Below are 16,705 nucleotides of genomic sequence, written 5' to 3'. Positions count from 1 at the left end.
CTGAACCAGCTCAGCTGAGAAAATCCTTAAACATTCTAAAAAATATATACACAATGAAAAATGAAAAAAAAAAAAAACCTGTGGCATTTTATGGGTCGACGTGCCAGTTGTTTGAGAGCCCCGGCCAAATTGATTCAGTGCTGCCAACAGGTTGAACACTAGAGGGCTCGGTTGAGCTCTGACGTTGCCGTTATGAGAGGAACTCTGAGGGTGTGCCCGCTGGGGCTGCTGAGGCCCTCTCGACTGACCAGCTGGCTGCTGCCGCGCACAAAAGGGGCTGCGAGGTTTGGCAAGAAACACACAATCACTGCTATTTGCTGGGGGGAGCCAGTTGGCGACAATATGCACAAACAGCGCATACTGCTGCTTCAGCACTCTCGCCACACCCACGCTTATGCCCCCACTTACTACTCTCGCATCATCACATACTCTGCTAGACCAAAACTGAAAAACAGAAGTGGACTAGCTCGACCCTCCCTCCAACCAAGTTGCATCTCAGATTGTCGGGATTTTATTGGCTTCAGCAGGTGTTTAATTAAACTGCTTCATTCAAATCATATCTCTTTTTTTTTTTTTTTTTTTTTACCTGTATGACCTTAGTGCTCAGGGCAGCTCCGGCGTAAACGAGCCCGTCCAGTACGCCGAGGGAGTCCGTTTTGAAGAGCAAAGGGGTTATCAGCGTGACGTACTTCGCCCCAGACCAGGGTTTTAATAAACCCACCGCCCACTCCTCGGTGTCCCCGCCCACGTTGTCCAAAATCACGTCGAATCTGGAAATGCAAGAGCGTGAAAAGTTTCTTTTCAATTTCCTGCAGTCGGTAAAACAGCATAGCTGCACTTGTTTTGTTTTGTCTTGAAAGCTCAAACCAGAGTTGACCAATTTTGCACTCTGGCCTTCAGCCTTGGTCGCCATGGAAACTGGAAAAAAATAGTCAAGAGGCGCGCGGGTGTACGGGAGAGACGGTGAGATGTCGGCATCATACGTTAAGGCACTTCAAAAGGAAAACACCTTTCTTTTATCTTCCAAAAATGGACTTCACAGCACGACATAGTCGATGTGTTTGAGTTATCATATACAAGTCGACAAGTCTGAATCTGTTCTTTTCCCCGCTGTGCAACAGCTGTCCATAATTTTTTTTTATCTACCGCTTTCCGATCATTGTCTAGGAGTGACCCCGATTTTTATGGAACACGTAGTTGACAGAAGGTTAAAGAAATGAGATTTTCCCGAGAGTATGGTGAAAAAAAAAAGCAAGCACAATAATTTTTGTCGCCATCATTTAAGTGTATGAAGTGTTGCGTATGAAGTGCTGCCACAACAAGTGAAAATGATTATTATTTGTTCCTTTAATGGCACTTGCAAACCCCCCTCACACACCCCCACAACCGGGACTCCACTTCCGCAACAAGAAGCTGTCTGCCTTTTTTTAACCTCCTTCCAGTCGTCATGGCAACAAAAGCCCTACAAGGCATTGGTTCCTCAGGAGAGCAGGCGGGGGGTAGCGTTCATTTTACACATTTTCGTGAGGCACCACCATCCCCTCAAAACCGGCTAAGTTTTAGGAGGTTTAATAAACGGTTACTATAATTAACAAACTTTGTGTTTTGTTTTTTTTAATATTAAAATGTATCACATGACTCCCTTTAGGGAACAGTGTACAGTGAACCATCTCTATTTGCAGATTTATGGAACCATGACAGATCGCAAATTTAGGAAAAGCATATGTGCCCCAAAATGTTCAAACAATAGCTAAAACCCCAAACATCACAAACTAGGAACACGTTATTATATTTTCAAATTCAACTTTCAACATACCCTTGAAAATAATGGCGGCAGAAGCGTTAGTATGCGGGAGTCGACGTCAGTGCTTCGCAATGTGTAAATAACCGATTAGTAATTTCCTATAAGTCGTTTTATTACATTTTTGACTCAGTGATACATAAGAATCCATCCATCCATTTTCTATGCCGCTTATCCTCACGAGGGTCGCAGGGAGCGATGGAGCCTATCCCAGCTGTCAACGGGCAGGAGGCAGGGGTACACCCTGAACTGGTTGCCAGCCAATCACAGGGCACATCGAGACGAACAGCCGCACTCACAATCACACCTCGGGGCAATTTAGAGTGTCCAATTAATGTCGCATGTTTTTGGAATGTGGGAGGAAACCGGAGTGCCCGGAGGAAACATGTAATCTCCAGACAGGCAGGGCTGGGATCGACCCCCGGGTCTCCAGAACTGTGAGGTCAACGCTTTACTAGCTGATCTACCGTTTCGCCCATAAGAATCCATTTTATTTTAAATATATACCGTCCATCACAAACAGCTATCTTTAGTTGGGTAGTAAGTGTAGGTTACGTTGCGCAACTAGCCATTACCAGCCAATCAGCTTTTAACATCTACTACTGCCCATAGCGATCCGGACCCTTCGATGCATCATCTTGAGAAATGTTATCAGCCTCCTTTCTCTGGCATCGAGCCTGCAAGCGGCCTCACATGCTTGTGGGACCTCGGTCGGAATTTTGCATCACACTGCTGCCCGCTGCCGAGCTGGCGAGCTATCAGCTGGTGGTAGACGGGAGCAACTCATTCACTCGCACCAAGCCTAAAAAGTCACGTGGCGCTTGAACAGAAGCTTAGGCCAGAACAAAAACGTGCAAATAGGTGTCTTTTTTTATTTTTTTCCAGCAAATGTTGGGACAGTGGCTCAGCTGGAAAGCGGTGGCCTCACAGTTCTGAGGTCCTGGGTTCAATCCCGCCTGTGTGGAGTTTGCATTTTCTCTCCGTGCCTACGTCGGTTTTCTCCGGGCACTCCGGTGTGACGGTCTGAGCTCTCCCCCGTGCTGAAAAGTCTCCTTGTGATGGATGCGCACGCGTTACTAACAGGGGAGCTCTGGGTACAAGCAGACGCTTACTGGGAAATCCCCCAGTCTCATAGTTCCCCTTCTTCTACATAGAGGGAGCTAACAAACGTTATATCCTAACCTCACCTTAAAACAAAAGTTGATAAAAAGATATCCACATATATGTACGTTCGCTGTGTTCATCTTTCTGAGACGTCCGTAGCGAACATGAACACTCGGCGACAAGTTGTCGAATGGATGAGGACGTTTCAAACTGGCCAGGAGTTTACAAAATATACGTGCATGCGCGTTAATCACAGGGAGACTTTTCAGCACCGGGAGCGCTCAGACCGTCACACCGGTTTTCTCCCACATCCCTCCCAAAAAACATGCAACATTAATTGGACACTCTAAAATTCCCCCTAGGTGTGATTGTGATTGCGGATGTTTGTCTCTATGTGCCCTGCGATTGGCTGGCAACCAGTTCAGGGTGTCCCCTCCCTCTTGCCTGATGACAGCTGTGGGGATAAGCGGCTAAGAAAATGGATGGATGGATGTTTTAAGTGTTGTGTTCTACATTAACACATACGAATATATTTGAAAATGGTGATTCACAATTTAGCAATGGTTCACTGTACTGCAATAGGGTAATTCCCATGTTTACATATGTGTAATAACAATGCAATGCTTGTAAATAACATTTTGCTCTGCTGTCACAGCAACGGCACACACCTCTCCATTATTTCCAGTTGCTGGACCGCATCCTCCACAGCGTAGTCCACAACCTCATCGGCTCCGAGCCCTCGGACGAGGCCCTCGGCGTTATGAGAGCAAGTGACTGTAACGTGGGCTCCCCAGGCCTTTACCAGCTAACAGCAAAGAGAGAAAGAAAACACTGATCAACACGGTGATCCAACAAAAACCCAAATGTGAATCTTGCGATGTTTCACCTGAATGGCAAACGTTCCGACACCTCCGGATCCTCCGATAATCAAAATTCTAAGAGAAAAAAAACATTTAATTAGCGTGGTTCCGTCTTAGTCGGCAAAAGGAATGTGTTACAAGGACTGTGTTGTTAAAAGAAATACTCATGGACTTACACCATTCGCTACTTATAATGTTCTGTTTGTGAGTGATGAGGGGACGGAGCTGAGTGTTCCGCTATCGGGTGGATGCTTGCCTTTTATTGGAGGAGCTCTCTCTGCAAAGACCACCCGCGTTAACAAGCGCAGACAACGCAGTGCCGGCTACGTACGGGATGGACGCCGCCTCCACGTGACTTAAACATTTGGGCTTGTGGGACAGCTTTAAAATAGCATCGCAACATCAATACAACCCTGACCGGCTATCACAAATGCATGGGGAAAAAAAATTTAAAACTGCACAACCAAGCATTTACCTCAAACTCTGTTAGACTGACAAATTCCGCCAGACTGCCCTGTTTCCACGGCGGCACGGCACCCCAAACCTGGAACACATCAAATACATTTGACATTGCTTTCTTTTAAGATGTCATTAATCAGTTGATCCTGAGAGTTCATTAGTCATCCATACAGATTGCTCTATAATGACGTACTCTAACGAGATTAGGCAAAGAACATTTGCACATAATTGTATTGTACATTCACTGTGCATGGAATCCTGATAAGTGAATTATTCCCTGCATGGCGATGCTAATGTTACAATCTTTGTTCAAAATGACGACGTTGAGAAAATCAATATTATAGACAGGTGGGATGTTATCATAAAACGGGACATCTTTGACCAAAAATTCTACCACTCCTTAATTTTCTTCATCCAAAATGTAGGTAAAAGTAGTACAAAAACGTGATGACAAATGACCATATGTATTTGATTTTTTGATGCATTCCAAAATGAAGCGGATGCACCGAAGGAATGCACAGCCGTGACACATCATCCATGTCAGTTTATCATCTGCATCTTCCTCTCTGACACTGACCGCCTTCTTGTCATTTTGCAACCTTCTCTTGGGCCATCCTCTCGCTCCCTCATCATCATCATCCTTCGTCCAAAATACTCACAATATAACTAATCTGGACACAACACCCAGCCATCAATATGCTCTGCCTGCCATTGTCTCTAAGATATCTCAGATTGGATGTCAATAATATATTTAAACTGCTTATTCCGAAAGAGAATCTCGACGTCTTCAACTCCATCACCTCCACCTCTGCTTCCTCTTGTCTCTTTATCACGAGCTCGCCTCACCACAGGCTTATCAAGTTTACCTTTCATTCTAGCAGACTCTTCTATCAAATTACACACGTGACACTTTTCTCCACCCGTTCCGAACTACTTTGACCTGCTTCTTCACCTCCTTACTACACTCACCATTCCTCTGGACTGTCAACCCCAAATACCATCCTCCACCCTCCCTTTTGCTTCTCCCTGGAGCCTGTGATTAACGGGTGACCAGTCCAGGGTGGAGGCTGACTTTCACTCAGTCAAAAAAGGTAGACTCCAGCTCCTGTGAGTGTTAAGCGGTACAATATAGTATAGACAGCAGTCCAACAGCATCCTGAAACTAATTTTGTTCAATCTAACAGGTACAACTGTACGTTTCATCACTGGCACACGTCAAGCACCCAAAAAGTAAATCACATTTGCACAAGCACCTAGTGAGAACCACTGTGTACCTCATCTCCTGGTACAAAGTGTTCAACCTCAGATCCACACTCCACCACAACTCCGGACACATCCCGACCAAGGATGAGAGGAAAATCACCATGGTCGTCCATTATCGAAAATGGGTCCCTTCGTAGCTTCAGCATCTTAGCTCCATACCCACCTTGAATTAAGAAAGTAACAATGGTGATTATAAAAAGAAGTCATACTCCTGTCTACATGATTTCAGTGTTACCATTACCTCTCATGGACACATCCAAAGGGTTGAGACTGGTAGCGTGGACTTGGATCATCACTTGGCTGGACATGGTGATCGTAGGGACGGGGATGTCTTCAGAGTACCTAAACACTTCGTTAGTGCCAAATTGGTCGATGACCCAGGCGGACATTCGGCTCTGTGATCGCCAAGCTGAAGTGCTGACATGTTTTCGGAAGCACCGTGCACATCCAGCGGCTCGCTTTTGGGTCGAACGTGTAGCTCTAATGCTGAATAAGTGAAACAGTCTTGTATATGCCATTGCTATGCACAGAAGCTAAAACTGTCCTTGAGGTGACAGCGCTAATAAGGTCGGTCTATGACATATAAACCTGCGACTGCTAGATTGAAGACATGTCACTTCGCAACCGAGCAAACTAATTTCCTCATTTCCAAGCAAGAAAAAAAATGCACTAATGTTGCGAATCAACGAAATTAAATGGATACAACTTAACTGCATGTACGAGTGTTAAATTGGACCGTAGCGAGAAGAGACGTGGCAGAAAACAAACACTATAAAGTGTTTTTGCTATCTACGCGGCTGCATGACAACAAGCTAACCGTTCACGTCCCAGCAGTAGCGAATCATATTTTTTTATGCTAAAATTTCGACCAATGGGGTTGCTTGGTATTGACGTCACCCGGATCTGAGCGACATGTCGTGTACTGGATTTCCTCGAGTGTATTGAATAATTTTTTATGGGAAAATAACAAACAATTAAAGGATTTAGCATCAGTCATAATTTTGGAACTAATTTCGAAGTTGGCTAAATAACAAGATAACTTTTTCACCTCTGAGCAGCCAATTAGATTTCTTTATGGTAAAATTCTGACCAATGGATTCGCGAGTTTATTATGACGTCACCGCCAGCCGATAACATACTAATCAACTGTATTGTATTTTCACTTCTCCAAGCCGCTTATCCTCATAAGGGTCCGATTTTCAATATTAAAAGTTTTAAAAGTTTGCGGTATAGAAACAGTAATAAACATAAAACATGGTGAACATAAAAGGGTAATATACTGTATCTACTGTACACTACATAAACACGGCCAAATAAAAATACTACTAATAAAGGAGTGTAGCAGATACTACAGCAAAATAGTTGAGGCTGCTGATTGTTTAAAACATTATCTGTTTATTCTAATGAGTTGATTCAGCATGAAACCAGGCAACACTCAGTGCTGTCATTATGATCACAGCTCCCATGGGAAAGAAGCGGGTGCTTTGTCTGCACAGGCTCATTACAGTGGGCCTGCCTAATGAATTATTACCCCTGACTGATGTTCGCATAAATAGAATCCTGCTTTACCGACGGTGCCATCCTAAAACAACCTCTTTATCAGGTTGAAACATTAAACCAACAATCAAAAGGCCCATATATTATATTATCTATATATGTGTGTGTGTGTGTTTTTTTACTTTACAAATGCAGACTAAATCAATTAAGGTCCTCTTATTGGCTGCGTTATTTGCTTTAAAGATAATCTAGGAAGTTACAAATAACAAAAATAGGAAACTGTAAGTGCACTTTATTCTTAATTTTAATGAGGAATGTGGGGTGGGATGGAATGGCGCGTACCTCTTCTTTCATTAAAAAGAAGGTAAAAACATGATGCAGTATTTTTATTGCCAACACTAGCCCAAGTGAGTACATCCGAAATGTTGTTTTGTCATCCGCCAGCATCTACAACACAGGAAATACAGCACTACTAGTCAAGGATGCGGCTCTTTATTTGAACTGTGTACGTTTTGAATATGAATACACATTTGGGTTGGCCAACAAACGTTCATTTCATTCATTCAATTTGTCTTTTCTTAATCCTTGCATGTGATTGAAGTCAGGCTTACAAGTTGTGAAGACGTGAAAATGAGTCACGTTCATTATACAAATGTCAGTGCCTGCTGCTGAAGTGGAGGATAGAGCAGAGGGGTGGTCAGGCAGGTGGTCAGTGAATCAAGCTGCAAATGAAATCAGGCAGATTCAGATCATTTCAGCAAGTGTGAAAACATATTGTAGCATACATAAACTCAGGTTTATGTACTGTTTTACATCCAACAATGAATATACAGAGCAGCAGAATTGCTTCAGGGTACAAATAAACGTAATAAATTAGCAATAGTAGTATTGTGAAACAATTATATGTATGAGATCATACAAATTTTAAATGAGGAATATCACAGAATCATTAAGTGGACACTCTAAATTGCCTCTAGGTGTGATTGTGGATGCGACTGTTGTCTGTCTCCATGTGTGCCCTGCGATTGGCTGACAACCAGTTCAAGGTGTACCCTGCCTCCTGCCCGTTGAGAGCTCGGATAGGCTCCGGCACTCCCCGCGACCCTCGTTGAGGATAAGCGGCGAAGAAAATGGAATAACAACGGAATCTCTTCGGTTGGATACAATCCATTCCATCCTGAGCAGTTTGAAGTTTGGATACAATGTATATCACGGACAGCTATCAAGCTATGTAGTTATTAGTTTCAAATGAAAACTGTATAATAAAGGGAAAAGATTGGTGGTTCTATTTTTTAACAAAGATTGTTATACATTTTCTGTGATTTGGTCAATTGCTGAACCATTTCAAGATGTACCTCACCTTTTGCCCAAAGCTTCCACCACGGCAGCTCCAGCTCAGCTAAGACCCTAGTGAGGATAAGGGGTATAGAAAATGGAGAGATGGATGGACGGATGGACAATATCCCCTTTGATCGACCCTTTACATTACCGTATTTTCCGCACTATAACGCGCACCTTAAAAGCCTTTAATTTTCTCAAAAGCCGACGGTGCGCCTTATAATCCGGTGCGCCTTATACATGGATCAACGTTGATCCTTTAGTGCAGCTCCATCTAATGGATGCATAACGTAACCCCAGCCTCTACTGTAGCGTCTATTCTATGCGCTTTATAATGCGGTGCGCCTTAAATATGAAAAAAGTTTTAAAATGAGCCAGTCATTGAAGGTGCGCCTTATAGTGCGGAAAATACGGTACTTACTTTTAAACCAAAACGTGTTGGGGATCAAGGACATAGTGCTGCGATAATATATCTGGTTTAATTGACAATATAAAACATGTTAATTGAGTTGTGAATTCAGTGTGTAAACATGATTATGCTCTTTTAAAAGTGTCTGATATTGCTGATAGATTACTTCACCTTAGGCAAAAATAAAAAGGGCTGTACATCGAGCAGATGGTGCGGCAAACTCACGCAATATTCAAGAGTCATTGTGCGCAGGATTATTTATGTACATTGTAGGGTGCTGCCTTCTCATGTGGCCATCTTTCAGCAACCCCCACCCCCACCCCCGTGCGAGCCGGGGGCCAATGCCACGCAGCAAACAGGTGCCGCAGCAAAGCATCAGGTGTCCTTCCTAAAGGTTAGACTGGGATAGAAGGATTCTGGGAAAGGAGGGCCAAGCGGGGGGCGTCCTAGATATGCAGTCGCTCTCTGCGGACCCTTAGTTTGGTTGCCACGGACAGCAAGAGGGACATCGGTGCTCTAAATCTGGGACCCAACCTGATTTGCTTATGAAATCAGGTTAGCTCTTTGGGCTCGATCCTGCCGTGTTAAACGGGGCAGACGAAGCGCACAAAAGGGAGAGCGTCTATGGCAGCAGAGTCAATATTCATTAAAAATGTGTAATAGAACCTTCCTGTGGGCTTTGTGTTACCTATTGACAGACCAAGAGGCAAACCAGTCTGTGTTCTCGGCCCACAAAAAAATATAAAACACGAATTCGCAGCGCGAATTAACAAGGGGCATTTATGCAGTAGCTTTGCATGACTGGCGTCTTTCCTTTGTTTGGTTTCTGTGGCAACTCCGGATTGGAATCTCTGAAACCGAAGCCGGCAAATGAGCAAACTAATTGCAGTCTGATTGTCGGGCCACTTGTGATTAGTGAAACTAACTAAACAACTTATTGGAGCTGATCCACTTAAGCTCTCTGTTGATACAGCAGCCCGCGGCCTCGCCCGGACAAAAAAAGAAGTCCAGAACAAGTGGCTATCTTGCCGTTTCCCCTATCCTCACCTCCGCTTTGTTATCATAATGATACCGAAGCTCCCTTCCCCACCAAAAATCTGACTTATTATTTCCTATCAAAACATCCTCCATCTGCCACCAATCGTCAATAAGAAAAAACTCACAAGTGTGTTGAAGTTAGAACCAGTTTCGTAATCTATAACCCACAAAGTAAACGCTCATGCAGTAAACAAGGATGTGATCAATGTTTTTTTTTTTTTTTTTTTTTTTTTAGAAGCCGGATGGCCAGGAGGAAGTCCCTGTAACTTATTTCTGCTTACCATGAGCATCCAATACACATGTGACATTTTGTTATTTTCATTCCACGAACATTTTGTGACTTATTGCGACATTTACATGACGGTGGGATGAATGAGCATCTGCTTAAAGCTCAAGTGTCATGCCTATAAACATTCTGAAAGAGATATTGTAATGAAAAATACAACATTATTCACTTCAATGTCCATACAAAAAAATAAATACGAGCGGACAGCGCGTCATCCGTGCACAAAGTTGCGGAAGTCAAGTGGTAGCCATTTTGCTCACATCGTCTGTTCATTACGTCACACTGCGACATTCGCCGTTGAAAACACGGTGTGGCCCATACTACGGAACAAGGAAGCTCTTTTCAAAGAAGAGAACATCTCACAATCGAGTGAAGTACCTATCGTTTTGAGTCATATTTAGATGATATGCGGATCACTTGTAACTAACAAAAGACTCCCAGACAGTATGTATGCGCTAGCCCGGCCAAAGCCGTGCATCGTCCGCGCTTCGGCGGCGCCTCGTCCGCCCACCTACTATGGGACACGGAAGCTCTTCTCAAAGAAGAGAACACCTCACAATCGAATAAAGTGACCGGGCAATGTTACCCAATCGTTTCGAGCCATATTTAGATGATATGCGGATCACTTCTAACTAACAACGAGGGGTACATCGACACATTTAGCACCCCTGACTTACCTGCATGGATCTTTTGTTACATTCTGAGAGGATTACGTCCCCCCCCTCCCAACTATTATTATTTTTTTTTTAGTAGCTGTATACACAACTACCTGTCATTTGGAACCCACGAAGCTCTCATCCTTTGCACCCGTGCAATCCATTTTTCATGACGAACCAGGTCTTTTGGACAAGTATGAAGAGAGAATCCATCCACCCGAGTGTTCGAGCAATATACAGCAATACAACGAGCCGGCATTTTGGCTAACATGAAGGAACAAAGACCTACCTTCCAGCAGGTAAAACTAGTCGAAACATACGAGGCCGCTTGGGTGGGCGTCTGCTACTAACATCACTTCCTGGTTCTTCTCGAAAACAAATCCCTCGAGTGGATTTTCATGGCGGGAGTGACAAAAAGCCATATACGTCAAAATCATGTGTTGTGAAAAAACGGATGGGTCCATTCCGGCTGTCTTTTTTTCATTAATAACATACTAAAAATCATGCATTTCATGACAGTGGCACTTTAAGGACCTGTATTATAACCTTTATGTCTGTCCATTGTAAAGGCAAATAATTGAAGCCTTGGTGAGAAAATATTGCGTCCAATAACAGATAAAATAAATGTCTTTAAATCTTATATACTTTACATCCCCTCAAACAGCAGCAAGTAGAACTTGTTCCACTCGTGACAAACAAGCTCAATTTGCATTAGTTGCAGTTGATTTTATTTTAAGACAAAATCTAAATATCGCATACAAGCTCGTAGGCATTGGCTCATTTCCATTTTTAGTGCCTTAACAAGTGGATGACCCACGACTAAAAAAGTAACCCTTTAAATAAGTCACAGTAAAACAGTTCAAGTGCGTTATTCCATCAGCAAGCGAAATCTGTTTTATATAAACAGTATGTTTGTTTCTTTTTTAGTTTTAACGCTTGTGAGTCTCGGATTTACAGAACGCTGTGGCGGTTGTCGTGTTTCCTTTGGAATGGTGGCCTTGCAAATGTGTGAATTATTTGGTTTGCAAGGATTTAAATGTGTGTAAATGACCACGGCACAAACCTGCCATGGAAGAATTTGAAAGAATTTGGGTCCGGCGTGGAGGGACATTTAAATGAGTTCCTTGATTTTATGGCCCTCTCCAAAAGCCATAATATAACATAGTGTACCCGCCTGGTGTGTAGGCTACACAATAAGTATCCACCCATCCGTTTCCTTTGCCGCTTAGCCTCACAAGGGTCACAGGGAGTGCTGGAGCCTATCCCAGCTGTCAGCAGGCAGGAGGAGGGGTACACCCTGAACTGGTTGCCAGCCAATCGCAGGGCACACCGAGACAAACAGCCGCACTCACAATCACACCTTTGGGCAATTTAGAGTGTCCAATTGATGTTGCATGTTTTTTGGGATGTGGGAGGAAACCGGAGTCCCCGGAGAAAACCCACACAGGCACAGGAAGAACATGCAAATTCCACACAGGGAGGGCCGGCATCGAACCTGGGTCCTCAGAACTGTGAGGCCAACGCTTTACCTGCTGCTCCACCGTGCCGGACACAATTAGCGTTTTGCTGTAAATTAATTTTGCCCATAGAAATTTCAAAATAACCATAAAGGTAAGATTTGTTAACAAATTAGTCAAATATCACTTGTTAGGATTGTAGAACGTGAAAGGCCTGTGTTGCTATGTGATTTGGTATAAAACCATCCATTCATCCATTTTCTTAGTCACTTATCCTCACAAGGGTCGCAGGGAGTGCTGAACTCCACACAGGGAGGGCTGGGATGGAACCCGGGTCCTCAGAACTGTGAGGCCACCGCTTTTCAAGCTGATTCACTGTGCCGCTGATATAAAACCATCAATTTAAAATGAGCATCCATTAATTGTAGTTTTAACCCCTGCATGATAAGGATTTATTAAAGTCCCTTAAGTAAACTTAATTGTTTCACAGTTGGTATTGATTATTAAAAGGAGTAGAGGCTCTTCCTCTGAACCGTTTAAACTCCTGTTGTCATACCTCTGTTGCATGTGTTTGGATGTAGGCCGTAGCTGGTGTCGCATTGTTCTTTTTAATAATTAGACTGACTCAGCATTGTCTCTACTGATTACACTAAATGACTTGATGACTCAATTGATATGCCAATCGCAATACTGGAAACGGAGGGCAAGCACGATGAGTGCAAAGAGTTCAGTGTTGCCATATGAAAGTACGCCATAACCCAAACAAGGGTGGTGGACCGCAGCAACGCGGTTGGCTTCTCCATCAGTGTGTACATTTACTAAACCACGATCCAGCAGAGTCCCATTATGGTCAAACATCGATTTTTAAACCCAGACATATACAGTGAAGAAAATAAGTATTTGAACACCCTGCTATATTGCAAGTTCTCCCACTTAGGGGAAACTCTGTGTTTCTCAGTGACAGCCCAGAAACCTGTCTGATCTAGAGAAGATCTGTGCAGATGAGTGGGCCAAAATCCCTCCTGCAGTGTGTGCAAACCTGGTGAACAACTACAGGAAACGTTTGACCTCTGTAATTGCAAACAAAGGCTACTGTACCGAATATTAACGTTGGTTTTCTCAGGTGTTCAAATACTTATTTGCAGCTGTATCACACAAATAAATCATGAAAAAAGCATACTTTGTAATATCTGGATTTTTCTTTTTAGATGATCGCTCTCACAGTGGACATGCACCTACGATGAAAATATCAGACCCCTCCATGATTTCTAAGTGGGAGAACTTGCAATATAGCAGGGTGTTCAAATACTTATTTTCTGCACTGTAGATGTGTGTTCAAAATACATTTTTGGAGAAGAACCATGAGGACAAGCATGTAATATTTCTTTCCAACTTTATACAAGCTGGCATGCCCATTGCAGAGTTTTTAATCACGTTTACATATCCATACAAATTGGAATAGTTTTAGAAATTCAAAATAATCTGAAGAAACCAGTCCGCATAAAAAATACTTTCAAATCTAAAACGCAATCATTAAAGCCCCGCAAGTGGGCTCAGTTCACAACACGAACTATCAGAAATTAGATACTTCCAGTATCTCCACATTTGGCCATTATGAGTCAGCTCAGACATGTGACACCGAGTCGTGAATTATTCAAAAGCCTCACGAGGAAACTTCTACCTGAAATCTACAGCCAAAATACTACAAATTCAATAAATAAATGAACTTTGCTTTCATTAGAAATATATTAATATTTGCGGTTGTTTTTGTTGATGACTGCTGACCAGGGTTGAGAAATATAAGATCTTCAAAAGATCTTATATATTTATATATTATTATTGCACACAGTTTATGCTGTTGTGCACTTACTTGGTCTCCTGGCTCCTTTTTCCCACCTTTTCAGGTATAAGAGGACTAAAGTTTACACGTGGACATGCCCGGGACAATGTCTTTGTTACCGTGGCAACTGTCTTGAATAATTCATAGCGGCACTCAATGTTTAAAGGTTTGTTGGGTGTCACACCTCACATCACAAGAGATGACTGTATGTTAGTCACACTGTTCAATGAGGATATATTAAGTAATGAGAAATGTTAGTCATTGTGGCCAAAAAAAAAAAAAAAAAAAAAAAAAAAACTGAACTCGCAAGGGAACGGTCTGGCTATTTAGTGAAAAACCCAAAAAAGTGAAACGACGTGTTTTATTACATTGTTATAGCAATTGGTGCTTTCGTAGTCACGACTAATTGACCAAGCATTTCCCAGACCCCTACTTGAAGTCAATTTTCAACTCGAGTTCAGACATCAATGTTTTTAAAGGAATGCTGCTTGATTTTGTGGTACATATTTAAAAATAAATAAATAAATAAAACGTTACAAATATATATTTTGGTAATGTAATTTAATTTTTGGACTTTCGTCCTTAAAACGGTGAACTACACCAAATGATATCCTCATATTACAAATTCCACAGAAGTGCTAGTCAGGTTATTTAAATGTTTTAAACGTTCAAAACTGGCTCTTGCGCCATGTTTTAGAGTTTAGAGTTGTGTAGAAAAGCATTTCCCCCCTGCCTGATTTCAGATTCCCCCCCCCCATATTTATCAAAACCTAAACATTTTAGATTATCCAGCCAATTTTAAAATCTCACACAAAAAAAACGAAGTAAATACCACATTCAGTTTGTTAATAGAAAAAAAAAAACATTATTAGAAAAGCAAAATAAATCCAACTCTATGGATTTCCATCTCTATGTGAAAAACTAATTGCCCCTTGTTGTTAAATCACGAGTAAACTGTAATTCACATGTTTTAGGACACCTTACTTAATTTTTTTCTGGCCACACCAATCCTTGAGGAGTCACTGATGTTGTAGTGGTACTCACGCCTGGCTTTAGTGCGGGCAGCATGGGATCGATTCCCGCTCAGTGACGGTGTCAATATCTGCCCTGCGACTGACTGGCGAGCAGTTCAGGGCGTAATCCGCCGTTTCACCCGAAGCTACCTGGGATAGACTTCAGCTTTCCTGCAACCCTTGTGGGGATAAGCGTCTTAGATAATGACATGAGCAAACCTTGATTACTGCCAGAATCAGGAACTCACCTAAAATCACTTAAATAGTAGCTGTCAGCCATCAGAGCTTAAAAAGAAGCGCCACATTCCACACACCAAAGAAAATCAAGAACAAATGAGAATCAGTTTCTGAGGCTTCGGGACCACTGTGGACCATGATCGGAGCTATGATCCACAAATGGAGAAAGCTGGAAAGCAGGAGATTTTGCCCAATCAAAATCACTCCAGAGCAATGACAGCTCATATCGGAGGCCACTCAACCATAAGTAAGACAGTAAAAAAATGAAAAAAATATTCATCGGGGAGTGTCAAGACAAAAAAAAAAAAAAACACCACTGGGACAAAAATAAGACAAAAGTACATTTCACATTTGAACCAAAGCATCTTGATGATCCCCAAGACTTTTAGCGAAAGAACATCATGCCTACGGTAGCAGGGTGATGGCTTCTTTCCTCCTTCAAGGCCTGGATGACTTGCGACAAGAAGAGACTGCAGCCAGAGGTCAAGTTAACACTTTAGTTTCAAATTGAAATGTTATCGGGTTATACAGCAGGACAGCAACCCCAATTCCGTAGTTAAATCCAATGGACCTTTCCCGACCTGTCAATCACTCGTACAATAATAGCCAATCAGATAGCCGCATTGTCTTAACCCGTGGCTTGACACGCCCCTCTCGCCATATTGCCCCACAAGCAATGCCGGTTGTCAGTAGCGTGCGCTCGGAAAAGTTAATGTTACGAAGAGAAATGGTCCTCAGATGCACTTGGGGAACGTGCAATTCTGATGAAAGATATCCTGCTAGGTTACAAGGAACCCGCTTGATTCATTTTCCAAATCTTAAAACACAGTTGACGAGGTGTCTACGATGGATTAAGGCTCGCGGGAGAGTGCACGTACAACTAAATGTGGACAATATCACCAAACACAAGGCTGTATGTTCGATGTCACACATGCGAAATGTCGATTTTCCTATTTGTATCACATCAGACTTTTAAGACAGAGCACTGGGTTCGATTATGAGCCAAGTCAAATGAATGCTTTCACTTACTTCTAAAGACTACAATATTACTCGTGATCTTTCCACGTAAAAAGTACTCACCCTGCTTTACATGCGCAGTACGATTCCACAATTTTATCCTGTTGGATTTCAATATGAAGTTTGTGAGGCGTCAAACTTTTTTGCATCGATCGCCAACGTTTTGCTGTAACTCTGACATTGCGTCCTGCTCCGTCCATAATCTTAATTCTGTGGACATATTATTGCGTGAAATAGTTGAGACCTCTCCGTAGATCTCTCTTGGACAAGTCTGACGCATTTGGCAAAAAACATACCCCAATATTATCTGGAATACGCGATAGAGAATCGACTTCAAACACGTTCTGTTCAATCACCATTTTGGAAGCTTGTGAGACATGGCTAAGGGGGCGGAGCTTAAGAAACAAAGTCCATGCTCAACAAGGTCTAC

At 42.6% G+C, this 16,705-nt stretch overlaps 1 protein-coding gene across 4 annotated transcripts in view; it reads right to left on the bottom strand.

Annotated features, from left to right (window-relative positions):
- The window catches only part of LOC133496793 (reticulon-4-interacting protein 1 homolog, mitochondrial-like), a 27,147-nt gene extending 10,442 nt beyond the window's left edge, over positions 1-16,705 (bottom strand). For 3 of the 4 annotated variants that reach the window (XM_061812787.1, XM_061812788.1, XM_061812785.1), the window contains exons 1-10: positions 16,572-16,705; positions 16,339-16,485; positions 8,345-8,391; positions 5,729-7,706; positions 5,499-5,650; positions 4,241-4,309; positions 4,022-4,146; positions 3,792-3,840; positions 3,574-3,710; positions 587-770 (exon numbers count right to left, since the gene is read on the bottom strand). In XM_061812787.1, the coding sequence (XP_061668771.1) occupies positions 587-770; positions 3,574-3,710; positions 3,792-3,840; positions 4,022-4,146; positions 4,241-4,309; positions 5,499-5,650; positions 5,729-6,005 (993 nt within the window). In that variant the 5' untranslated portion in view covers positions 6,006-7,706; positions 8,345-8,391; positions 16,339-16,485; positions 16,572-16,705. The remainder of the gene's footprint in view (positions 1-586; positions 771-3,573; positions 3,711-3,791; positions 3,841-4,021; positions 4,147-4,240; positions 4,310-5,498; positions 5,651-5,728; positions 7,707-8,344; positions 8,392-16,338; positions 16,486-16,571) is intronic. The other variant, XM_061812786.1, reaches the window with a different exon arrangement.

Source organism: Syngnathoides biaculeatus, chromosome 23 (genome assembly GCF_019802595.1).
Source record: "Syngnathoides biaculeatus isolate LvHL_M chromosome 23, ASM1980259v1, whole genome shotgun sequence".
Lineage (NCBI taxonomy): Eukaryota > Metazoa > Chordata > Actinopteri > Syngnathiformes > Syngnathidae > Syngnathoides > Syngnathoides biaculeatus.
The sequence above is the reverse complement of the archived record's forward strand: the minus strand, read 5'-3'. Positions and strand labels throughout refer to the sequence as shown.